The sequence below is a fragment of the Fukomys damarensis genome, unplaced genomic scaffold (assembly GCF_012274545.1).
Source record: "Fukomys damarensis isolate Sample0158 unplaced genomic scaffold, DMR_v1.0_HiC HiC_scaffold_19, whole genome shotgun sequence".
NCBI lineage: Eukaryota > Metazoa > Chordata > Mammalia > Rodentia > Bathyergidae > Fukomys > Fukomys damarensis.
Genome location: NW_022900931.1, coordinates 26,567,213 through 26,594,280, shown reverse-complemented (window position 1 = coordinate 26,594,280; position 27,068 = coordinate 26,567,213). Strand labels below are relative to the sequence as shown.

The following is a 27,068-nucleotide window of genomic DNA, read 5'->3' as shown; positions in this document are numbered from 1 at the left end:
ATACTGTGTCACACTCGTTCTGTTCTGTGAAAGCACATGTCACTCTCACTAACAGACCAAAGAAAACATTTCTACAACAGAGGCAGACCCCTCCCAACTCCCACACCTATCAGGAGCCAGGTCCAGGACGGACATGACATCAGAAAGCATCTTTCTTTGCGCACAGTGATAACTGTTTTGGGTGTCTGGTTGCTAAAGCAGCAACCAAGACAAAACAGAAAAACTGGAGTGATGAAGAGAAGCAACTGCATTGCAAAGCAAGAAGTGAAAGCTGACAATCTGACAGCATGAAAGGATGCAGACAAATGATCGTAAGTACAAATAGAAAGTCAAAAACAGAGCCCTCAGAGTGCCCTGTTACTCCTGCTAAGCACAAAGAGGAATGTAGAAGAAAGCACAGGCCCACTATGGTCAGCACTCTGTGAGTAGTAGCACAACACACCACACCTCTCCCAAGGAGCTGGGGAACTCACAGGATTAGCTCCAGATCAGCTGCATGGAGCATGTTGCAGCTTCCGCCAAGTGGTACAAAGTAAAAAGCAGCTTCTGGAGCCTGGGTTCGAATCCCAGATAAGTGTTCCCTGCAGCTCTGTGAAGTCTTCACCTCCTCAGCTTATGCCCTCATCTACATGATGGATACAGTGGACACTCATTTTTCAGTACTGCTGTGGAGCTCGGACGGGAATCACACATGTAAATAATCCTAAAAAGTTCTGCTTCTTCTGGGAATCTTCTAATATCCCCTTAGAAAACAAAGAAGAGCTTTATTTAACCAGACCTATAGCCATCAGCACAGTATTTGTACAACATGCCATCTGAATCTAGACAGTGACATTGTAGGAGGCAGGACAGATGCTGGGGTCCCCATTTCATAGCTGATGAAACCGAGGCTCAGGAGAAAATGGTTCAGCCAAATAATACTACATTAACTGGAAGCAAAGCAGGAGCAAAACTGAGTTATTTTTGTTCTGTACACTGCTGCTGGTGCAAAGGAATATCCTCAGGCATGTTCTCCAGAGTTTGATGAAGACACAGTCACTCTACCCACCTTCTGATTTAGGAAGCATCAGCCTCACTCTTTCCTATGGATGCTTCTCCAAGTCTCTGGCCATATTTTCTTCCTCCTGTGAAGCATTTACAGCTGGGTAGTTTTCCTAAGAAGTGATGGCCTAAGTTGGACGTGTGAGGCTTTGCCATCTTTGGTCATCAAGTGATGTAATTAAAGTTTGGTTTCTAAAATATTTTCTGAGAATTTAAAGGGTCTATTATTTTGCAAAATATCACATGGATGTTTCTAGAGAGAATTACTATCATCCCCAGAAATCTCTGTTGAAACCCCTGAACTCATCATCAGAGAGGACTAGTTTGGAGATAGTTATGCCTTGTATCTAGATGTTTCCCCAAAGCTTCATGTGCTCATAGGTGAGGCTTTTTGGAGGTGACTGGACCTAAGGTTTGTGATGCTGAGATTAAAGGTACATAATTACTAAATTAGTTCACTGATTGGTTTAGCATAGTTCTGGGTGTGGATAATGGGAAGGCCCACCCTAGGTGTGAGGTTGACGTGAGCCTTTGGGGGAACCCAAGGACAGAACACTACCATTTGAATCTCAAGTGTCTCTCAATGGCCCATGTGTGTTTAAGGCTTGGTCACCAGGCTGTGGCACTACTGGGAGACAGTGGATCCTTTAAGAGACAAGGCCCAGCTCAAAGAAGTTAAGTACCTGAGGTTAGAGTCCTCAAAGGGGATGTGAGAACCCCAATCCCTTCCTGTCTCTGCATTTTGCTGCCACCCAATGAAGAGACTTCCTCTGCCACATCTTCTTACCAGGATGTCCCCACAGCAGAGGGGCCAAGGGACCATGGTCTGCAACCATGAGCCAAAATACAACTGTTCTCCCTTTGAATGACTGTCTCAGGTATAAAGCAGACTGACACAAGGGTATGTTTGCTTTGTGGAACTCCAGAAAGTAGAACTGGAATCAAAAGGATGGAAATCAGTGGAGTTCTCATTCATGCTAAGCAGCCTCCTAGTAGCTAGAGGTGTCCACTAGAGAAATAAGCTGCCCCTGAGGCCAGACACTCCCTATTCAAAACAAACAAACAAAATAAGCAAAAAGCGAATCAAGCAGAAGCTGGGAATTTGTTAGATGAGCATGATGTGAAAATAATTCATTCCTTCATTCCAGAGCCAGCATCTTAATCGCTTTCCTTGTCTCTGAGACACAACATCCGACACCCACAATGTGAATGAGGAGAACTCTATGTTGGTCTATGGTTATGGTCTCTGATCAGCTGGCTCCAAGGCAGAACAGCATGGTGGAAGGGCCTGGAAGGAGGAAAGCTGCTCATGTCATGCTGGTCAGGAAGCAGAGAGGAACTGGGAAGAGAAAGGCACCCTTCCTGGACTCACCCCCAGCAACTCACCTCTTCTGACCAGACCCCATCTCCTGACAGCATGTGGGTTGTATCACCCCAGTGATTCAATTGCCTTTCGAATGCCCTGCCTATGGGTACATGGGGCCTTTGGGGAGACATTCTTAATCTAAACCATAACATCCAAGTACTAAGCTGTCTGAATTTTAAGCCTTACCCCATCGCTACAATGCCATGGTCTGTCCCCAAGGCCTCTGGATGACTGACAGTTATTGCATACAAAAACCAAGATATATAAATTGTCATATATATTCAGACTAGCATCAGCTTCTTTTCTTCCTACAAAACAGGGCATAATAAGAAGGTCAAGGACGGCATGAGCTGGTGAGCCAGACATCTTCTTCCCCAGCTCTGCTCACAGAATTCTGGGTAGCTCTGGAAAATATGCATAGCCTGTTGATACCTTGGAACTCAACATCTGTACCATGTGGGTGATGCTACAGGAAGAAAGATTAAAAGTTTGATTTAAATCAGGAGCCGCAACCATGAAAGGCCCTGGGGAGGATGGGGAGGCCACCCTCGGAAGTCAGGCCATAGGTAGGAACATCTACCCAAAATCCTAGGTCAACTGGTCAACCACATGACCAACAAAGCCACCCTATGAACGGGCACAAATTAGAGTCAAGTGATGCTCAGTGGCAGAAGTGTGGGAAAGGAGACATAGACAGAGCTTGTTCACACCTACACTGAACTGACTAGCATCCTGATCTATCCAATAGAGCAGAATATACCAGCACAGAATTTCTCATCCTTGTTTCTGCCTCATCTCAACAAGCTGCTGCCTACTTTTCTCTGGCCACTCTGCTCTCACGCCCTTAGAGGTGAGACAAAAATACTCTTGAGGCTCACAATGTATTGCTCCTTCCCACACAGAAAGATGCTTCCCAGATTAATCCAACTCTCAAATGCTAAGAGCCACACAAAAGCCATGATGCTGAGCCCATGTCACCTTCCTCTTGTGGATTTCGCTTCCCTTTCTTCTGGGCCTGGATTCCCTGCTAATACACAAGGCAGAGCAAGGCACATGGGCCAGGCAGGCACCGAAGCTTCAGAGATGATGCCCACAAGTCAACTATGGAAGCTGACCACTCCCAATTAATAGTGAGGAAGAATCTGGCTTTGGATCAGTGTGATTTTCAGCTATCAATGTCAGGCTAAAACATAAATCTATAACAGAGCGATCCAGGATGGCAACAGAGATTCATTCTTCAATTTCAGAAAGCAACAGTTTTGATTTGAGTGCCACTTCTTCCAGAAGTCTCCCTTGTTCTGCCAGTAGCAATTATTCTTCATCTGCTGTTTTATGCTATTATAGTTCTTACAGACCTCACTTCATCCTGTCTTGCACAGCTGTCTCCCTACATAACTGTTAAACCCTAACTGCCATCGGTTCTACCTTAATCATTTTGGCATTTCCCCATATTATTGATCAAAGATGCGACAGACACATATTTACTGCTTTGAGCTGAATGGCCCTCCAAATCCCAGGATCAAGGAGGAAGTGGGGCTCAGGAAATAATTAATCACAGATTGATTAATATTATTTTCTCTACATTTCCTTCTATCCCTGGCTCCCTTTTGGAAAGACTTGGATGGATCACATATGAAGAGGGTAGAAGAAGAGCCCAGAGAGCAGAAGGGGTGGACTGAGTCACACGGCCTGCAGGTGGACATTCTGGAGAATGCTAACAAAGACAGTGACCATGCCTGGCACTGTGAGGAGGAAGAGCCAACCCTGCGATGCCAGGGCTCTGGCAGGCTCTCCCCAGTGGGGCTGCAGAGGGCTGTGACTCTAAGACAGTGGAGATGTATGGCAATCTTGAAACGGCCCTGCCTAGATACAGCACTGAGATCATGGAGGAAGTTGTGCCACAGGCTGGGGCCTCAAAATGGGACATGTGTAAGAGAACTCCAGAGCTTCTGTGCAGTCAGGCTTCGTGACAGAGACTAATTCTCAGTGCACAGAGCCTCATTCAGAGAACAAGCACCCCAGAAAGGGAGATGATTAGGGCCACTCCCTTTCCAGACTGTAATCCTGGGTGGGTGCAGCAGGGCACCTCTTGTATCATCCCCTGGGTAAATTCCCCAAAGCCAACAGGGTGCAGTCCCCTGAGGGCTTTTGGCGAGGCCAAAAGGCTTCAGATCTTCCAAGTCCCCAGAAAATAAAAGCCTGTTTCCCTCCTGGGTTCTCGAGGCCTTGAGCTGGAGCAGTTCAGGCAGAAACCTACTACTGTAGCTGCGAAAGCCTCCTGTCCACTCTGTGGGGGCAAGAGCTACTGGCTCTATCTCGGGCCTCATTTCCCCATCACCCTGGTCACAAACTGCTGCTCTGCCAGGGAATGGTACTGCTGGCTGGGTGTTCCCAGAGGGATCTTCTGGGCTGGGAGGCATACCTATGCCTACTTGCTAGATCCCCTCCCCTTTCCTTCTGTCTCCGTCTGACTCCATGTCCCTCCCCCCCTCTCTCTCTGGCTCCCCAAGATTTCTAGAGCGAAGGTGGGATCCAGGGTACAGAGTCCTGTAGGTCTGAGCAGGAGCAATGCGTATTCTCACAGTGCAGCCTACTGGACACGAACAATGGTGCCACTGGGGACTGGGACACAGCACCTTGCCACTCCCCTCTGTTCAACTGCACCTTCCAAGAAGTGAGCCCCAGATCCCAAGGCTCAAGATTAGAAGGAGAATGGTCCCTAGGCTTTAAACATACAACCAGACTTGATACCCAATGAGCTCTCAACTGCTCACACAAGCGTTTTCAAATGTGCCAACCAACTGGCACAGGGCTCCAGAGAAGAAGCAAAAGTTGGTGCTCAAATGAGGGGCAGAGTGACCTGGGAAAGAGGTGAGAAGTAGCTTGGCCACACATGTGCATGAATTATAATATCCACCTTGGATAAGACTCCCCTGTCCCCATCCATCTTCCAAGACAGACCGCAGGAGTGCAACGTCTCCCTGTGGCACAAAGAGGTGCCATTCACATTCGTATGCAGGGATGGAGCCAACCAGCGCAGTGAGCCCAGGATGGTTCTGAGAGAAGAGCCACAGCCTGTGGGCTGCGGGCCAGGTGGGTCCTTGCAGGAGGTGGCAGGAAAGATGGGGGAGAAGAGGCAGGAAGGAGAGATGGTGCTGAAGAAGCATCCACAGACGAGGAGGGAAAGGAAAACATCAGGATCCTGAGGTTCCATGGCTGTGTGACAATGAAAAGGAAGGAGGAGGGGTTTTTCACAGAATCAAAGTAAGCAAGTCAGAGCCACCAGGAAGAGAAGGTAAATGTACAGCAACGAGTCCAGGATGGAGCTTGCTAAGTGCCAGGAGCCGCTTCCCACTTTCCGCACCCCAGCTATCTTTTTGTGAGCTTGCCAGGCCTTTGTGCACGGTCTCCCCATCTCTGCTTGGCTCACTCAGGCCCCAGCACACCTCACTGTCCTCACTTCTCTTTCCAGCGGCTCCTTACGCCATGAGGTAGGTGACAACCCCCACACTCCACAGGACCCATCCCACCTTCCCTGCCCCTCCGGGCTCAGCCTCCTCTTCCTTCCCCATCACACCACCTCTGGCCTTGCCCAGGGACTGTGGGACAACCCTGAGCCAACCGCTCTGGGAGAAGCTGTGGTCAGCCTCTGGCTCCACTCTAGCTCCTGTGCCCTGATAGATCTGGGCTCTCCAAACCAGCCAGGCCCCAGAGAAGGGCTGTGCTCCAAAGACAATTCTCCCCCTGCCACTGAGGCTGCTTTGGTGGCCAAAACCCAGTGCATATTGGATCCATCCCCACTTAGCTGGCAGGCAAGTTACCTGAAGTCTCTGGGGAAAAGACAGGACTGACTCACTGGTAGGGAAGATTTTTGTTTTTTTATTCATGTTTTAAAAAAACAAGTGGGTAGTTGGACAAAACAGGTGACAGAGGTGGGTGGCCACTTGAGATCCAGAGAGAGAGATCAAAGCCCACAAGAATGGAGGAAGCAGCCTGGTATGACCTCAAGAACAGTCTTGGTGGCCCATTCTGCAAAAAAGGCAGCCAGGGAGCAGAGCTGCTGGGTAAGGACTCTCAGTTACAGTCACCCACAGCCCTGCTCCCAAGCCCAAGGTCCTCAGCTGGACCCAACACCTGCCTTTCCCAGCTCCCCCAGAGGCCTGTCACATCGCAGCACAGGAGGTGAGCCTGCCCAAGCTCCGGCCAGCACACTGTGCTCTTTTCCAAGAAGAAGCTGGAACTCCTCCCTATAGACTCAATCATCTCGGAGGCTACTCTCCCCACAGCCCCAGCCCAGTTCAGGCACCCGGGAACATTCTGCATGTGCAGGCTAATTAGCTCATTAGAAGAGTCACCAATGACTGTGTGGCAGGGAGGCCATCATGCCAGTCAGTCTTCTCCCCAAGCTCAGTGCCCCCACCTTTTCCGAATGGGCATGTGCTACCAAGTTATTACATCATCCCCAATTTATGACAACTAGGACCTTGAAGGCCACAGGACAAATGTGCCTGGCCCAGAAAACCAGCAGCACTTAGTGCCCAGGTCTGAACTAAAACCCAGGTCACCAAATTATCAGCCCCATATCTTCCTCCTTCCCAGTGTTCCCTATCAACATTCAAGCCAGAAGGAAGTGGGACTCTAAGAGCATATCATAAGAAAATTTCTAGAGCCTGACCCATTTTAAGCTAACCAGACCTACTGTATTCTTTTAAGTTCCTTCAAAGGACCTTTCATCAGTGTGAACCAGAGGAAAGTTCTAAGCACATCCTTCTGGGGACAGCAATGAAGGACCTCTATTCTAACCTCCCTTCTAGGAAAGTCCCAAAGAACCCACATTCCCCATCAGCGCAGCCAGCTTGCTCCCCTTGCTACCTTCCAGACCTCCTTTTCCCTTGGTTAACACTGTGGCCACTCAGGTATCACCCAAGGTTCTATTTCTTCTAGGTCCTTCCCTAGGCAAGTTTATGGAAAAGAATAAGAGACAACTCTTCTACTCTTAAAGCCCAGGCAAGGAAAGAGAGACCATTGAGGACCTCAGGATGGAATCAAGGGATATCCATTTCCCACACCATCTCTCTGCTGCTTCATCACACATAAGACACAGAAGGTGGGATCTCGCACCCGAGAAAAGCAGGCCCCTCTGCTGGAACAATAGACTGCCAGTGCCAAGCAGGTTAGCAGTATATCTTCCAGGATTTGCCCTTCGAGTGTCCTTCCCAAAGACCACTCCCATAACTTACCTGATGAGGTCAATGGGCTGAAACTTATAAAACACTCCATAGCGTGCCCACTCTTGATACAGCAGCTGAGCAAGAAAAATAGAGAGACAGATCAAAGGTGAAGGTACATAACTGTTTATACTGTTTATATTATTTTGTCCACTTTAGCAAGTCAGAATTCTATCCCCATTAGCCCATTAGCCCTTTTTTTTTGGGGGGGGGGACCTTGGATTGAACTCAGGTCCTTGCACTTGTGAAGCAGACAGCAGAACCACTGAGCTAAATCCCCGGCCCAACCCAGCTTTTAAGAAAAGTCTCATGAGACATCTACAAAGGAGATGTCCAGAGCAAGAAACTAAAGGAACCACCTTCTCCTTTTCCCAATAACAAAGGTAGCGTTTATCACACCCAGAGGCAGTCCTGCACCTAATAGGCTTAACCTTTCCTTCTTGATTTCCTTGTCCTGCCTATTCCAGTAAAGTGAGCCCTGGCATTCACTATCCACTCATTTAACAAGCATTCATTGAACATCTATGTGCAAGGCGCTGTCCAGAGGACACAGCAGTAAATAGAGAAGAGTTCTTGCAGTCATGGAGCATACACCTGGTATGGAAAACACACATACACACAGAGCATATAAGATTTGGAAATGTTATAAAAGTAAATCAAGGTAAGGAGGTATGTGAAAGGCGGGGAGTAGTGTGCTATTTTAGATAGGATGGGCAGGAAGGTCCTGTAAGAGGAAGTGACATTTGTGCTGAGACCAGAATGAAATGGGGGAATGTTCTGGGGAGAATAATCTTCCTACACAAAGCCCTGAAACAAGAGTATGTCCTAGGAAGATTAAAGAAAGTATGCCTGGGTCAGAATGAACATGGAAAGAATAGTGGGAGGTAACAGCAGAAAGTCACAGTTATGCTCATATCACGGGGGTTGGTATCCCTTGCTAAAAGCTCTGAATTTTGAGGGAGATTTGCAGCCTACAGGAGAAACAATCTGACTTACACTGTAGAAGGTTCATTCTGAGTGCTGTGTGGAGAGCAGAGTGAAAATGTAAAGGACTAGGGAGGCTGTTGGAATGTCCAGGTGGGAGATGACGGCTGTAACAATGGTGTGATAAAAGACATAGTAGGAAGTAGTTGATACTACTTATCAATTTACTGTTGGACTAGATGTGAGAAAATGAGACCTCTGCTTGAGTACTTGAGTAATAGAGACTAATGTAAAGAAGACTGCTTCTAGGAAGAATAAGATATGAGATGCAAAACCCAGAATTCATTGTAAGGTGAACTAATTTGAGATGCTTCTTAGGCAACCGGTGGAGATGTTGAGCTGGGCATAAAAATCTGGCATACAGAGGCAAGTCCTGACTGGAAATGCAAATTTGGTAGTTACTGGAGAAGAGCTGATGTGTAATGCCACTGCACTATGGATATAATCACCTAAGAAGAAATGGTAAATAGAGAAGAAGCCTAAGGCACTCTGATGTTTGGAGCAGTGGTTCCAAACCCTTTTGGCACCACAGATAGATCTTATGGAAGTCTATTTTTCCATGGAAAAACTGGGTGGGGTTGAAGCAGGATGGTTTTAGGATGATTCAAAGGAGCACTCAACCTAGATCCCCGGCAAGCACAGTTCACAGTAGTGTTCACACTACCGTGAGAATCGAATGCCGCTGAAGATCTGACAGGAGGTAGACCTCAGACAGCAAGGTAAGCAATGGGGAATGGCTGTAAATACAGATGAAGCTTCATCTACCTGTCTTACGCCCACCTCCTGCTGTGCAGCCCAGTTCCCTGGGAGTTGGGGGCCCCGGTTTAGTGGACAAAGATGATGAGCCAGAAAAGAGGCAGAAGGAACAGTCAGCCAGTGCTACAGAGAAAGGGCAGAAGTATGTGGAGTTTTGGACTATAAGAGAAGAAAGAGTCTCCAAGAAAAGAAAATAAGATGAGTAAAGTACTACTGAGGGTCAGGTCAGATAGGAATGGAAAAGTTGCCACTGGATTCAGTAACTTGAAGATAACTGATGACCTTGACAAGAGAGGTTCTGGGGAAAAGGAAAAGACAAAATCTGAGTGTAACAAATTCAAGAGGTTAGAAGGGGGAAGAGACACTACTCCACATACATCGTGCCATGCCATTTGTGAGAACTTTGTAGCAAATTTGGCACAACTAACACATGGACAAAATCTGTAAAGGTGAGCAAACCACACTTCCCAATAGTTTGGTGTCAAACACCTAGACAGCAAGCTTCAAAATCATCCACCAGGAAACAAAGAAATTTAGCAATGGGCCATTAGACCTCACCTGGACATCCATGCTGAACAGAAACTGGTGCTTATTCAAATAATGTGTAGAATTGACAGATTTCCAATTATGCATCTGCTATTTTGTCATATTGTGTTCCTTACACATCACATCTTTTTTATATCACACAGAATTCACAAGGAAATCCATCAAGGAGAACCTGCTCTGATCAGGTATTTTGGATAACAATTGAACATCAGCCCTCAAGAAGCCATCATTGTACCACAGTCTTGAAAGACACGATATTAAAGCCAAAATGAGAACTACTATGTACAAAGGAGAAAAGTGAGACACAAAAGGAGGCGACACAGGGCATGGTCTGAAATCATGAGCACTGATTCTGTTCGTTCAAGGGAGGCGACCTGTAATTTATTATTAGTGTGCCTCCCCCTTCCCCCATCTTGGCTCTTCTGATGCTCTGAGTTTTTATTTCTTTCTCCCAAGAGCAAACCCTGGGTTCTCCAACACCTGGTTGTCACAGTGACATCATTTGTGGCCCAAAGGGAGGCCAGTTTGCGTCACAAGACACAGGCAGGGCCCTCCTTGAGGACCATGGGATGTCACTGCCTGCCTCATAAGCAGGCCCTGAACTTCAGAGCAAATTCCTACCTAGGTGACATGTTCAGCCAAAACTTGAGCCTGAGAAGACCTGTTTGTCACTGCTCTGGAGGGAAAAAACTAAAACTACTCCAAGAAGTGAAGCTGGTCCAATCAGCTCCAGCCCAAGTTTAAAGGTAACCTCAGAAGCCTTTACCTGCTTAGATTCTGGACTCTGGAAGGCACCTTCAATCCCTATTTCAGTGTGGAATCTTCTAAGTACAATGTTATATCCACAGTTGTGACTATAGGCAAAGATGAGCTGAGAAAGTTGCTTGAGCTTGATACAGAAGGGCTAGATAGATACTGAGGAGGGAATCCTTAGGCAGCCCCTGAGAAAATAGTGGGAGCTGTCATCTGGAGGGGAGGCAGGGAGGGAGGGAGAGGTGCAACAGACCCCCCCACACACACACCTTTAAGAATGTCCCATCACCCACAGTCAAGACCAAGTAGGTCACAGAGGCCCTAGGCCCCAGGTCCCAGAAGACGCAGCAGTCAGGGGAAGGGAGGCACATTCTGAAGATGATACCCCAAGAGGAGGAGCGAGCACAGGTGAAGCACAGGGAGTAAGCCATGGGAACACCTAACAGTCCCTTCCAATTTGCAGTCTAGAATCTTTTACTGCAGCTCCTAGCAAATCCACTCTCTTTTTATACCCTGTCTTCTCTTCACCAACAGGCCAGGCCTGCAATTAAATGAGAGAGATGTTGCAGCTCCTTCTCAATGGACAGCACTGAGAGACCACTGCAGAGACCCTGGATGGTTCCAGGCAGTCCTCAAAGCTCTACAATAAGAAACAACAGCACACAAGGACTGCCCCATCAGACAGACCCAAGCAGGGAGGTCAGTCAGCTCCCTGGAGGACTGTGCTTGACAGCAGGTTGGAATACTTCATAGGACTGCCAAGGAAATTGGGTGCTAAAACCCTTCCTAGGACACTGCATCCCAGGGGAAGACAAGGCATGTGGGATTCATGGTCCTCCCTGAGGTCACAGATCCTCAGAGAGCAGCTCCATTAAAGTTGGGGCCTGGCAAATTAATCCTCAAGAGAAGTCCAAGACACAACCTCCTTCTTTGTCTGAAAGGCAGGATCTTAAAATGCAGGATGGATTCCTTTCACACTCAGTGAGTAAGTTACTAGAGAAGATGGCCATGAGCAAAAGCTGGGCAAAGGCCTGGGACCAAGGGCTTCAAAGAAGGTAAGGAAGACCACTTCCTAATGCTGTGCCTGGGGTGCTGGGCTGTGAGTGGGCGAGAGAGTCACAGGGGTTCACATGGGCTAGGCAGCCCCAAGAGAGTAGCCAGCACTTCTCTGGAGCCCTCGAGGGCATGAGGCAGCCCTAGTACATGTGGAAGCTGGCAGCTGCTAGAAGCCAGAAGAAACCCATCTGCCCCATACCACTCCCTCCTCCTGCTGCCCTGGCTTCCAGGAAAGCAGGAGACTCCTGCTCTCCAGAGGGAATAAGCCTCTTCTTAGTCATCCCCTGGGAGGGAGGGAGACAGCCAGCCTCTCTCTGGACTGAGGCACCAAGTCAGGACAGCTGTACTAGGAGAGCTGGAGGGGTGAAACTACCTCCCCAGACCCAAGCGCTGGCCTGGAGTCTGCCCTGTGAACTGGGGCCTTGGGGAGATCAGAGGAACTGCTACAAACTGAAGGGAGGAATGAAGGGAAACATCCAGGCACCATCCAGGGAGGGTAGGCAGCCAGGGTGATACCACAAGCCACCCTGGAGGCTGATGGGGTCACTCTGCTCTGCAGCCCCCAAGGCTGCTCCACATCCTCCATCTCCAAATGCAGGAGTCCTACCTTCCTGCAGCCCCTCAGGGCACATCTGACGAGCACAGGACAAACGCACATTCAGAGGACTTTCCTCCTTCTCTGTTAAGACACACTGTAGGTACTACCCACACATCACAGAAGTGAATTGAGGCCCAGAAAGGAACCCGGCACCAAAGTGAGAACAACTCTCTTCACACATGCAGCTAAGAGCACTGGTCAGCATTTGGATCCTGGGGTTTTAGTCCTGACTTTGCATTCATTTATGAACATCCCAGCCAGAGTCCTGTCCTGCATTTCAGTTTCCCAGCTCAGCTGAAGAAGAATAAGTTTATCCTCTCCCTCTTGGCTTCCTTCATCCCTGTTATGGCAAAACACAGTTCCCCACCCATGACCCAGGCAGAGAAAAGGATGGACTCAGAACTAGCCAACAACCCAAGGCCAAGGCACAAGAAGAGGTCCCGATGTCTCATAAAGACCTTTATTCTCCTTCACAGAGCAACCTGCTTGCAGCAGCTTTGGGAATTATTCACCAAGATTCGACTCCATCCCAGCAAGTCTCCCATCCCTGCCACCTCCACCAACTGGTTATGGACCAGCACCATGACACCAGCCTAAGCAAGAGGCATCCTAGGAGGAAAACCTGTTGTGAAAAAGTATTACTACTGTTGTTAATAATAGTATACTATCATTCCAAAGACAGATACAAATGTATTTTGGAGAGTGTAAAGTTTATTTCTCTCTACTAGTGCTGCTCACGAAGGGCTGTCTTGATTTCTCCCAAGAGTTACTGTACATTCTGCAATGTTCCTGGACAGGCTGGGGTCAACACCACCCAGCAGGAGGCTCCTAAGGCTGGCAGTGGATGGGGACCACCATTTAAAGGGGAAGAACATGAAATGAGAGTGTGGGAGGACAGAAAATAGTCGGGTGAGAGAGGTGAGTTGTGGGGAAAAATGCTTCCTCCTTTTCCTTTAAATCTGATGCGGGACTTTTCAGGAAATTAAACACTGAGACTATTAGCATCAGATAGAAAACAGATGAGGTTAAGACATCGAAATACTACAGCAGATTCCCTGAGCAGGCAGAGAGTGGACATGTGTAAGCAATCACAGCAGTATTTCTGGAAAAGACCTTTTATGTTTTTAATACTTAACACTTCATAACAGGGACTAATAGGCGGGATAAAAAGAAGGCTGCTCAAAAAGCAACTTGGGAGATGAATGGTTTTCCAGACAACAGAGCTGGGAGAAGGAAACTTCTTGAGCTTCGATCCCTCACCCACCCTCCTCTGTGCACCGGGGCTGCTGATGTTGGCCAGGGGAGTGGACAAGGATGGCCTGAGGGGCCACCAAGAGGCTGCAAACATCCTGTGGGTGCCGGGCCACAGCCAGGGATGGAAACACATCCACGACTCCAGGACATCACAGGAAAACAGAGCGATGGAGGCAGAGGCCGGGCAGCAGGCTATGCAGTCAGGAGCTGAAGGGCCCTGTCCCTCTCCACCTATCACCTCAGACTCTAGCTCCTTGGCACACACAGCAGTCCAGAGTCTCCTCCTCCCTCAGCTTTCTCACCTATCATTTGGGAGTGACGGCATTCCACTTGCCTGCCTGGAGGATCGGAAAGTATAACTTAAAACGACTCCCAAGGAAGCCACAGTGGTGTGGATAAGTGGGCATTTTGGGCAGGGGCCCTGGATTTGGGAAGCAAGGTTGTCCTACACACCCATCTCTGTGTGGTCTCGGGCAAGGTGCTCAGCTTTTCTGGGTCTCAGCTTCCATCTCTGTAAACTAAGGGATTTGGACCATCCGGGTTTCTTTCCAATTTTAATATATATCCTGCCAAAGCGAGCACCATCCATGTTTCTTAACTGAAACTCCTGCCATGGAAGCAGGGTACGAGCTCTGGGGAGGACTGGTGGGGCGTTTCAGAACAGTTAGCATCATGGATCCTCAGGTACCTAATGCCAGGAGCACCTTCACAGCACACAGTCATGGTGATGCCCAGAGGTGGCCCTCACATTTCCAAATGCTTGGAGTGGGATGGCTATGGAAAAACCATTGACAACACATAAAGAGACAAACGGAACACCAACACTTGTTGCCAGCTCCACGCCCACCCGGTGTTCCATGCCCACGGCACTTGGAGCAGCACAAAGCAGGCTCACCTTTCTGTCATTCGTGTCCTCCCCTGGACTGTCATATTCACCCTGTAGGAGAGAAAGGGATGCCAGATAAGGCCAATGGAAATATCAAAAACAGATGCCACATGAGAAAGAATTTTCCTTTTTTATTTTCTCATTCCATCCCTTTTTCATTTCCATTTAAGGAAGGTCAAAAACATGGCATGGGAAGGGGCCAATATTCCACTTCCCGAGTCATCACCATTGGCAGCGTCTGTTTACTGGGCCAGCTTCTCACATGGAGATGCTCTCCCTCCAATGCTTTACACAAAAGCCTGTGCCCACGCCCAGCAAATGCAACAGCAGAGCCCCCGCCTGGACGCAGGCTGGCACATCATGAGAAAATCACCCCAGGCCATGGCGTGATCACCTGGGGGTTCACAGCTGGCAGAACTGGGCTTTTCGTTGCCACCAGGCACGTTGGGAAGGGAGGCGCCCACCTGAGCCGCTCCTGTGGGGCCGTCTCACCTGGCACCACTGCAAGACAGACACTAAGGGTGTGACGCATCAGGTGAAGGGTGAAGCCAGGAAACATGCAATTCCAGAGTCAGTTAAGTCCTTCACAGACTGTCTTTACAAATACTGCACTGCATCACGGGACGTCCACAACACTGCTTGGAAGTGGAAGGAATGCTTCCAAGATACCTCAGACTGTGTAGCCCCCAGGACTGAGTTTCCTTTCATGACCATCCACCTGCCTTCACCAACATCTCCCCGCACTCCTACATGCTAGATCTTTATGCTCACACTTAGACCAAGAACAAAGGCAGAGAGTTAAGGACAGCTCAAATAAAAACCAATACCGAAGTTTCTCTGGTGTGAGAAACAGAAAGTATAAATAAAGATCAAAATGTATGCTAGATAATGTGAAAAGGGGGAAGGAGGAGGGGAAGGGGAAAGGAAAGCAGGAATGGAGTTAACATGAGAAAATGAAAAAATGGAAACAAAGTCTTTGTAAATAGGGAGGGGTGGCAGGGTTGAAGGCAGGGCAGGGGAATGGGAAAATATAAGAACCAGGATGGATTATGTAAAGGTACAAATCTCCATGGTGAATGTCGTTGTATTGTATACCTAAAATGTACCAATAAAATTAATTTTTTTTAAAAAGCTCCTTCTGCCAGCTTCACTGTAGAGACAGTTGGAGACCACCGGCAGAATCACATTGAGCCCTGCTGCCAGCCCTAAGTAGACCAAAGACTGACTGCGAGGTATTTCAACGCCATGATTCCCTCTGCCCCGAGAGCACTGTGAGGCCAGCAGCACTTACATCGTGAAGCGGGTAGGCAGCCTCGTAGACGTTGCTTGCTATCAGAGAGTTAATACCTGCAGAGGGAAGGAAGGTGAGAACGGTAAGCCAAGGGCTGCTGAGAAGGCGCCATCATAACCCTGAACCCTCACCCGCCTCCCCGCTGGGAGTCTCTGCGTTCTCCTCTGCATCCCTCCTATCCAGAAGCTTTTGTCACACTTTAGTTCTCAGCAGAACAGCAGTCCTCATTTTCCAAATGCAAAGCCATGCTTTCAGCTTAAATGTGCTCGCTTGAACTTCACATTCCTTGAAAATTCAGATACCTCCAATCCCATAACTCCAAACCCGCCAGCACCAAAAAGCCACACTCATCAGGAGGGGGAGCGGCTGCAGGGACAGCTGTGATTCTGATCAACAAAAGCCCATGCCAGAGACCCCACCACCTCCAGGGAAACTCAGGTTCCTGCTCTTTCCTGCTCCTCCCCATGGCAGGGCCTGACCTGCCCATCTGTACCCTGATTTCCCTGAGGCCTGGAGCAGTGAAATGGCAGTGTGCAAAGTATAGACAGGGGGACCTTCCAGGGGATTCAAGAAGTAAAAATATCTTTATAACAGTACTGTGATATTTTGCATCTTCGTTCTTATTCTCTCACAAGTATACAGTGGAGTTTTCTGCTGCATAATAACAATGTCCACCAGTGGCTAATGGGAGGTGTGCTGATGGGTGGTTGGTTGGTTGGTTTGAGACAGGGTCTCCCTGTGTAGTCCAGGCTGGACTCAAACTCATGGCAATCCTCCTGCCTCATACCCCTACATGCTGGGATTACAAATGTGCACCACACATCTGACTTGCTTATATATTCTTGTGAGTTGGACGGACATGACAGCCACATGTATGGAAATATCAAAGTAATTCTCATTAGTCGATGCAATGAATATGCATTAATAATTATAAGAAAAGAAAGGAATATTTTGGGCCAAAACATTTTCTCAGTTTTAAGTTCTAATACAATAAATGCTGAGTGATAGAACCCACTTAAAATCCTTTTGGCTGCTCCCAATAATTTTTAAGTGTAAAGGTACACTGAAACCAAAAAGTTCATCAAGTATACATCAAAGGATTCATTTTGTAATCTCTCACGACACTTGCACCTTACTGACCAGACTGAATAAACATTAAATGACTGAATGGTCCTGTCTCTAACTCCAACACACAACAGAGAACTTCTGTTCAGCAAAACACTTGTTATTTATTTGTTCTGTTAGTTTTATTCAGTGTCCATATAGCAATGTCTACATTCTGTCTGAGTCGGGACAGGCTGCCCTGGGACTGGCTTCCAGATGAGCAGGATTATATCTCACCAACCCACAGGGCCAAGGATCTTGCTGTACAAGGATCCACATTTAACAGAGGGGAAGGAGGTGGAGGAGGAAGTTTCTGGCACACAATGACTTCCCTTGTCTTTCACGCACTTGCATGCTCAAATCGCTCTTTCCAGAGACTGTAGACAGTAGTGAGATGAGAAGATAGCAATTTGAAAAGAGAGATGTATGAGGTCCAAGTGCTAAGCGATCTGCATTTTCACAGCTCTGGATAAACAATGAGGCTGGATAACAAAACCAGGCAACATTTACTCATTAAAGCTCACTGCTACCCGCCTCCTATTCCCACCCATTGCCTCCTGCAGGGTTTTGGAGGCTGTGAAGACCTCAGACAATCATCTCTCATCAGCACTCTCCTTCTCAAACCGTACCTAGCTTCACCACAGTTCTAGGATGAAGGATGCTGCAGAGACCATGCCATGGACATGCAAGGGAGCAAAGGCTGGGGGGACCCTGCAGGGAATATAAAGTGGACAGCCATTCTTCCATTATGCAGGAACTCAGTGTTTTGTTGTTGCTGCTTCACCAGAGGCAACAATCCTCTACTGATTTTAAGTTTCTTCCTTAGCACGAACATAAAACACGGGAGACAACTTTGGGGGTGCAAGGAACAGGAGTGGGTGAAGGGCATGCAGATGTGTGGGGCTGGGAGGTCGGATGAGCTGCAGGTTTGTCTCACAGAATACAATTTCACTCGGAGCATCATTAATCAGTTCAAGAGCCCTAACTAAAGCCATGTGAAGCCACCCTACAATAATCAAAGGGGGGAGCCTCAAGCTGAGAGGGGTTTGGGGAAGGACTGAGTTAAAAGCTATGAAACTGCTGTCCACATGGCTACAGGCTGAAGTGTCACAGACAGGTACACCCCCAGCTGAACCAGACCCCAGTAATTACCCCTCGATCCCTGCACTGCTACCCCACAGTTGCCTTGCCGCTGTACATGCCCTGAACATAAAACCAAAGCTGTACTGGAAAAACTGAACAGGTGTTTCACTCAATTAACTTTTCTGCTAATTCCCAGTTTTCTTTAACACAGTGGGTGAGTGTCTGGCAGCAGTAAACTGACAACCTAAACTCCTAGGTCCAGCTGCCAGAGCCTCAAAAAGATCTTGAATCACTAGGGATCTAAATCTGTGCACTCTGCTGCCATTCCATCTCTAAGTTTCCTGTAAACCTAACCCTAACCTAACCCTAACCCTAACATGTAGCCCACGCCCCTTCTGAGATATCGCTGATTTGTTTCGTGTCTCCCAAAGGCCTGCAAGATGCTGGGCCAGTGAACACTCCTCTTTCACCTGCACCTCTCAGGCCACTTTGTCTGGGAGCACAGAAGAGATGACAGTCATGAGAGTCACCCTTGCTCATCAAGGGCATCCACCCTCCTCACATGCTTTTCTGGCATCCCGTGCTGAGGAGGAAATTCTAGATTCTAGTTGATTACTCTGCTTTCTAAGGCAGAAAGTCCAGGCTAATGGCTCTTTGCCTTGGAGCAAAGATTCAGGTTCTGAAACCTGAGTTGTCCTAAACTCAGAAAATCCAGTGCCTGCCAATTCTGTAACTGAATGCTTCTCCATCACCCGTAGCTGGGTAGGTCCTGCATGATGGCTTCATGGTATCATCTGGATGATCCCAATCAGTGGCTGCTGGGGAAGGAAGGGAGGGGAACTGAACAACAGCCACTGGTCCACAACTAGATCCAAGAACAGGGGTGCCCTGGCCTCTGGTTTACCCTCAGACTTCAGAAACCAAGATTCTACCCCCAAACAAGCATGGAAATCAGTTTGAAGGGGGAATAAAATAATCAAATGTTTTTTTAAAAAGTCTTTGCTTTGAAAATTGAAATTCTGATTTTTCCCCCTTTCTTTTCAGCAAAAATGGGCTAATTGGTTCCATCATGTACCATCCATCTTGCCATAATGGTAAAGCTTTCTTCTTCAGGATGGCATCTATAGTCTTTCCGTACTGCTACAGACCCAGAGAGGGAGAGGAGAGACCCCAAGCTTTTGTCCTATTACACCCAGAGTAGAGACTGGGAAGAAGAAAGCTCCAAAGACATTTTCCTCTCCTGCTATTCCCCAAAGAGCAGCAGTGCCTTCATTCCACCAAAGTATAAGCTCTCAGGGTCGCCCACTCATCTCTAAAGCTCCTCCAATCACCAGGCACTTAATACCTGTCACTTAGAACTCTGAGCCCCAAAGGAAGAGCTCTGCTTCCTCACTACCCACTGTACAGCCTGATCTGACTTGGCAGGCGTCACCATCCTTGTGTGTCGAGAGGCACTGGGACCAGGAAACATGGCCAGACCAGGCTCAGGCCCTGGCACTGGTACCTGAAAGCACACATTCATCACCCAAAACCTCACACTCAGCTCCAGAGACATCTCTGTTTCCTACACACAAAGCCACAACCAAAGCATAGGGTTTGCAGCCTGCCTCCCAAAGACAGGCTTATTAAACCCCAGAAGCAAATGCTTCTGGGAGACAGGGACCACACTCTGCTCTCCGCGGGCCAAACTCAAAGGAAACTTTCATCCACTGGGACAGGTACTTGGAATAATGGTGCCATGCTCCTGAAAGCCCATTTGGTTTTGATTCCCCCCAGAATAGGGCCCAGTTGGCCCGGCATGCTGCTTTCATCCCTGCACTCCAGCCGGACATAAATCGAAACCAGAGCCCCCAGACGGTGCATTTAACAGAGACTATATTTACCCATCACCAAATTGTCTTGACGTGTGCTTAATTACTTAAATGCCTTTAATCCCAAGCCTTTTCTTCTAACAAAATATAAACCAGTTCAGCTGGATGAACGATAAACCAGATGCTTACAACACACAACACGCTCTGGCTTCGGTCAAAATAATTAAGACATCGTCTCCTGAGCAGGAGGGAGATGCCCAAAGCATACATTTGTTTAAATGCTCAACACCAAACTGTCCATGAAAATGGAGCTCCATCAATTTGTAATTCTCTGTCCTTGAAGAGGCAATAATGACTTCCACATGAAGGAGCAAGAAAGGTGTCTGTTGTCCTCTGACGGGTCAAGGGGTTTGAGTTTCCTCCCTGGTGAAGCTCCCTTGAAAGACAGCCGGTGATGGAGTGGATTGCAGGGCTCTCACTGCTGACCTCAGGAAACATGACATGGATTAAGGAGGCACCACGGGGCCGGACCTCATTCACAGTCACTCATATGCTGCCAGCACCAGTCAAGACCTAAGTTGCAAATATTTTCATTCTCTGAACATTGTGCATTCCTGAGAGCATGGCCCCTCCCTTCCAGTGCTGAATACAAGGGAGAGCATGTGCTGTCCCATGGGAGCGTTCCCAAAGAAACTGGGAAGTTAACAGGTAGGTCAACACCACATGGTGGCCCACCGACTTCTTCAAGGTCAACCACACTTGCTTTGTCTTTTACACAAATTGCAACACCTATACACAAGAGAGAGAGAGAGAGAGAGAGAGAGAGAGAGAGAGAGAGGGAGAGAGAGAGAGAGGAAGGGAGGGAGGAAGGAAGAAAGAGCTCATGAGTCCTAGCTGCTGGAAACTAGGACACTGAAGGGGACTGAATGCTACATGTTCACATAACAAACTTCACAAAAATGGCAGCAAAAAACAGTAGGCCCCTTGCAGACAGACTTAGAAAACCAGTGGCCAAGTCCACGGGGGACAGAGCACTCTGCATTCTCAAATGTAATTAGCTGAGGAAGTCTGCAACACTCCACACTATCTGTGCTTTACCTGCATTTTGCTTTTCTTTCTGTTTGGCTTTTATTTTCTTTAGTTAATGTTAGTGCCCTTACAAGCACCGCAGGGATGGTTCCTGGCCCTGCAGGTTGAGATTTGGCACTCCTGCCGTGAGATCTGGGCAGCTGGGGTTTAACCAGATGCTCGGGTGGGTCTGGCATCCCCTGAAGTCACCCACACTGAGCAATGGTGCCTAAGATTGCATTAGGAAGGATGACAAAGGAGCTCAAGCTGTACTTCCATCCATTCTCCCAGCTGACTGGAATTCTCCTGGCTCCCCTGCTCCCCTTTCACTGTAACTGTCTATTCCTGCCCTCTCTGAGGTCCACAGAATCATTCACCCCAAGTGCTGGCCATCGCCCTGGAACCTACTCCCCGTGAGCTTACAGGAAAGCAAGTGCCTGCTCTGGCCTCACCAGCTCATATGTAAAGGAGATCATGTGGCTCCTTGGTACCTCAGTTCAGGAAAAGGTAGAGCTTTCTAGGGATTCAAGAGCACAGAGAAGACTTGGTTGTTCACTGGAGGCTGAATCGGGTGCAGAGAGGGACTGTGACACACACTGAAGCTTCCTAGCCCATCTTCCTAGAGCTGGACCTGCCACCCTCTCCTTAACCTAGCCTGGGATGAGCCTGCTGTCCAAGTCTCCTATAGGTAATGCCCACCCTTCTCCAATGGATGTAAACAGGGGTCCGTGACTTCCTCCCAAGTCCAGCAGGTAAGACAGAGGGAGGAGAATGTTTAGATCCCTGGCCTGCTGCCCAAGCGGTCACCTGCAGAGGCCACTCCTCCGTCCAGCCCACCGTCTGCACTCCATGACCTCCTGCTCCTCGTGGGTCTAGGGGCACAAGAGCACTGCCTCCATTACCATCCCTGGCAGTGCCTGCTCTGTGTAAATGGTCTTTGTGCCCACCTGCCCTGCATCTTCCCAATTTGAGTGTGCCATGTGCTCCTGTCAGAATAATAACTCATCCTCTGGAATTGCCACCACTCTGCCTTTCATATCCCTTGTTCCCCTCGTATGCATTTATCTTCCCAGATAGCCATGAGGCCTCCAGCTGCTTCTAAAACAGCATCAGACTGTCCCATTTGACACACATCCCCTTTCCCACTTCGTCTCTATCTCCTTTCCTTGCTTCAAGTGTTTCTTTCTTACACAGATCCCTCCAAGACACACTACCTTACTAATTTATTGGTTTATGTTCAGCCTCCCATCACTAAAATGTAGGCCCCATAGGGTTTAAATACTCTATTTCCCAGTTCTAGGAAATGAATGACACTCAATAAGTAGTTGCTGAATGAATGAATATTACACTGGGGGAAGAGCCAGACTTCCACTTTTCCCCAACAACTTCCATTCATCAATTGATTGACTTAAAGAGCACTGAGAAGGAGCCAAGAAACCTAGGTCTAAATCTGGCTCTAAATCTCCCACTGTGGGCATGCCGGTTAATCTCTGTTACGCAATTAGTTAACATCTTTGGACCTAATTTGCATGGTGGTTTCAAACACTGAATTAGATCATTAATATAAAAGTGTTTTGAAATTCATACAACTACACACGTATGTAAATGTAGAGAGATCTCTCACCTGGTCATCTCAGCTCTCACAACAGAACACCCAGAATAAGCATACAATATCTATAAACAGGTAAATGTACATTTCATAAAATCTGTCCTCCCTAATGAGATGTATCTCATCCAGAGGAAAATCCTCCCAGCAGACCTCCTTCAATTTCTCTTTATGCAAATTAACAAGTTTGATTTTCTTTCTCCCAAACTGCAAATCAAACTGACAAAGCCAAACTCAAGGAAGATGGTTAGTAGAATCATGAAGTAAAGAGCATAATTTTGGATTCTGGGCTCAATCCCCGGTACCAAAAAAAAAAAAGAATCATGAAGTCAAGAAAGTGTGTAATAATCCCAATAATACTTTGTAATCCTGGAGGAACTCTACAAAATTATGTTCTTTTTTTTTTTTGGTACTGGGGATTGAGCTTGGGTCCTTGTGCTTGCAAGGCAGGCCACCGAACTGCTGAGCTAAATCCCCAGCCCAGAATCCAAAATTATGTTCTTAACGGTGATCCTGCATCATCCAGAAAACTTTATACATGAATTACACAGGGAATACATATAGATGCATCAGAAAGCAGGAACTCAGGTGATATATTTTGGAAATATTTCAATTTTTTAAAAAAAGATGCTGCTGAAGGCAAGAAAACCTAGATCCTGCCTTAGTCCTCTTTCTCTTCAGATCAGGATTAAATTTTCAGCTCAACTGCAGAAACACAAGGGCCTTCTGGTTTGAATATTGTATACTATTTTTTTCCCTCCGTGTTTTGACATTCTATTTTAATTTGTGATTTTCCTGGTTCTTGTTTTTTAATTTATTATTTATATTAGGCCATTTTACTGTTTGCCTTGTAAGCCACCTCAGACGTTTTGTGAAACAAGACAGAAATATAAATAAATCAATACAACTTACAAATGTGTTGTAAAAATGTATTGTCTACCAAGAAAAAAGTGATAATAATAATCAGAAATACTGCTGAATTATTATTATCTTCCTCATTTTCTAAATTTTGGATTAGGTGCAATGGGAAAGAAAATAAAGCTTTGTAAGAGGGTCGCAAAAGTTAATGACCAAATGAAAGGTAATTCCAAGGGAGTAGGATGAATGGAAAAACCTGTATTTTCAAGCATAGTCCTTTTTCCTTTTCCTCCTCTTTTTGTAAGACAACTGTGCTTTAGAGGAATGTAGGCCAATTTAAACTCCCCCTCTGTCCCTTGTAAAATCAGAGGGAAAGGCCACAAAATCTGACCCAGTGGATCAAAGGTCCATATTATCAGGAATCCTCAGAGTGATGTCACATTTCCTGTCTTCTAAGGAAGACTGGTAAGGTAGCCAACAAGATTAGAGGGCACTTGGTTTTCATAGGCAGAAATCAAACCTCTTGAAAACTGGTCTTTGGTTATCCTCTTCAAAGAAACAGTTTAGTCACAAGTCCCTTGTTACAAAGCTGGTAAATTGTCACAGGCTAGCTGGGATTAACGACTTCAAAGACTCAATCTAACTCCATTCCTAGTTCATAGCGTCCCAGGGGTACTGGAAACAGGCTTGGTGTAAGGACATCCAAGTTCTAGATGCACTGCTGCCAAATCTAACTCATAATGTGACCTCAGACAAGTCACCGACCCCACTTGTGCCCCTCTGTACATGAGAGATGAGGATACCTGACATTTCTATTGTCCCTGGCAGCTATGAACAAATATTCAGTATTTTCCATTGGCATTTAGAAGCACACACAGAAGCTAACTGCTTACTGCTCTTTGTTCCCATTACCCTCTGTGCATGTCTCTACTATAGCTGCCATGTTATCTCATAATTACTTTTGCAAATCTGTGTGCTTGGCTACATTTAAGATAGAGCCCCTCAAGGGTAGAAAAGAAGTCAAATTCATCTTGGCACCACTCTGCTTCCATCACATCATCTGACATATAGCAGGTGCTCAATAAATATCTTCTGAATGTCAAAAAAGAAAGATAATATTTTGAACACACCCAACAACAAAACCCTAATGATGTTTGCTTTGAGACAACACAGAAAAAAAATCTCAGATTCTCAAATGAAAAACAAAACAAAAGTAAACATCTAGTGACTTTCCAACAACCTAGAACCTGTCCCCCAGAGTAAACTTTAGGTTTTTTTGTTGTTGTTCTGGGTTTGTGTAGATTTTGTTTTGTTGTTGTTGCTGAGTTTTTTTGTGTGTTTTGTTGTTGTTTAAGGGGGGTTTTGTTTTGTTTTCTGTTACTAGGGATTGAGCCTAGGGTCTTTGCACTGAGCTACCTTCCCAGTTTATTTATTTATTATTTTTTAGACAGGGTCTTGCTAAACCACTAAATCAAGCTCAAACTTGCAGTCCTCCTATTTCAGCACCCAGAGTTGTGGGATTACAGGCATGGGCTACCACACCTAGTGCAATCATTAGCTCTCAAGAGCTTTCCAGCTTAGAAAACAAACAGCTGCCTATTTAATCTTCACAAAAACTCTGTAAGACAGGTATTATCATCTCCATTTTGCATAAAAAGAAACTGAGTTGCAGATAAATTAATCCACTTGCCCATTAAGACACATAGAAATTTACCAGTAACTGCTGTGGGACCAGGAGGCTGGATATTTTTTTAATTAAGTCACTAAATCAATCAGCTGCATAGAATGCGAAAGGCAGCTAGCATGGGGCACTGGGTCATAAAGTGTGATTCAGACACATCTCCAGGACTCATCATCTTGAGAATCACAGCCATGGGTGTAGAGGAGCAAGAAAGAAACTGAGTCTGATGGGACTTCCAAGGAGAGGGCACTAAGGAAGAATCTGCAGATCAGTGATTTGGTCTTGTGGGGAGCATTGGTGAGATTGGGGAGGAACACAGGTGGGACTTTAAAACAAGGGGAATAGCAAGAGCAAAGTCAGGGAAGGTGGTCAGCAGGTCAACAGGAAGAGGAATTAGAGAGAGAGGAGAGAGCGTGAATAGGGATCAAAGTGCACATATAGATTTTTGAGGCTCTGGTAAAGATCTAAGTGGAGGTATCCATTCAGCAATTGGATATGGGAAACTGGGCTGGAAGTGGTGAGAGAATCCAAATAAAAATAGGCACAAGTAATCTGTATAGAGGCAATGAGAGAAACACAGACAGAATGAAGGAGAGAGAAGAGGAAGAGGAGGAAAGAAGAAAGGAGAGAAAGGAGGAAGAGGAGGAAAAGCAGAAGACGAGAGAAAGAGGAAAGGAAAGGAGAAGCCAAGGAACTTGGAGAAGACAACATCTAAAATGTAAAATAGGAATCAAATAAAGTCCTGGATGTCAGCTATCAGAAGATGAAAGTTCAGGAAAGAAACTTGGAAAAGATACAGGAAGTTAATGAAGAAGATGAAGACTTCATGTCCTTTTTAGGACACGAAATGTGGGAAGTAGGAAGCAACCAATAATAACTGAGGTAGCATTATGAGCCAATCTGGGGAGGGTATAAAGGGTAAAAAGTCATGGAATTGAGGAGTGAGCTGGTGAGAAGTGAAGACAAACTCAAGAGATTAGAAAGGGGCTCTGAGAAGATAGGAAATTCATTCTCAGAGAGCCTGACTCATTTGGTGGTCTTAGGGCAAAATGAAGGCTCAAAACCATGGCTACCACCCTTTCTGTGGAACTGGGTTGGAGTCATCTCCTCAGCACTTGCTCTTCTTTGCCTTATCAGCACTGTGTTCCAGACAAGTAAACTGACATGGAAAATTCCATTTTTTATTGGAGCATTATTTAGAATTTTGTGGGAAGATGAACACATCAAAGCAACATGAGCACACCTAATGGCTCCCTGAGCAGCCAAGTACCTTGCTAAAACTCTTCTCCCTCTATGAAATCTGTTCTGATTCCTTCTTCAGTACCGTTCCTCATCCTGAGGCAGCTCACGAGCCCTTAGCAAGCTCTCTAAAATGAGCTATAATTATTGTCACCACTGTAATCACTCCTCAGCTGGACAACCTCTTCCACTCACCAGACGGGACGCTAAGTGACTTGGATTCTTTACAACTCAAAGTAGCCTCCTAAGCCCAGGACTTGGCCACTACTGAGCAGATTGAAAGGTGCTTTTCCAAAAATACAAGAAAAAAAAATTTTTTTTAATTTTTTTAAAGGGCCGAGGATTTAGCTCAGTGGTTCCATTGCCTTCTTCGCAAGTGTAATGTTCTGAGTTCAATCCCCAGTACCAAAAAAAAAAAAAAAAAATTTAGAAAGGTGCTTCTCACTAAGGGTCTAGAAGCTGATTTGAGAAGGCAGCTCCTTGGAAGCAAGAGTCCAGCCTTCTGGAGCAGGTCTTGAGGAAAGGGCACTCACGTGTGCAACGCTAGTGTTTGCTTCCAAAGAGCAGCCTCAAGGGACATGGCCTGGGCTTCACCTTTGTCACTGTCAAACCACTTGCCTTCTACTGCCAAAGTCCCGAACACCGCGGATCCTGCTGCAGAGGTGTTTCTTAAACATCCTCATCTCCGCAAAACCACAGGGTGAAAGGACTGTGCTGTACGCAGAGAGGAAAAAGCCGCCCTTGAGAGGCCCGTTCCAAGCCTGCCATCCTTGGCTGGCCCGACAAGGCACACTCCCCGCCTCAGCACACAGGGCCACAGGTTGGACCAAGAGGCCTCCGAGATGCTCACCGTCTTCGC

The 27,068-nt window shown here is 46.9% G+C and overlaps 1 protein-coding gene and 1 long non-coding RNA gene across 2 annotated transcripts in view; one reads left to right on the top strand and one right to left on the bottom strand.

The window, feature by feature from the left end:
* Positions 1-27,068, bottom strand: part of Ano2 (anoctamin 2) — a 283,786-nt gene that overhangs the window by 181,173 nt on the left and 75,545 nt on the right. Inside the window, exons 7-9 of the mRNA XM_010611608.2 lie at positions 15,760-15,815; positions 14,478-14,519; positions 7,648-7,712 (exon numbers count right to left, since the gene is read on the bottom strand). Of these exons, the coding sequence (XP_010609910.1) occupies positions 7,648-7,712; positions 14,478-14,519; positions 15,760-15,815 (163 nt within the window). The remainder of the gene's footprint in view (positions 1-7,647; positions 7,713-14,477; positions 14,520-15,759; positions 15,816-27,068) is intronic.
* LOC104853583 lies at positions 10,530-13,063 on the top strand. The gene is made up of 3 exons (XR_777829.1): positions 10,530-10,667; positions 11,209-11,729; positions 12,805-13,063. It is a non-coding gene; the product is annotated as an uncharacterized LOC104853583 (long non-coding RNA).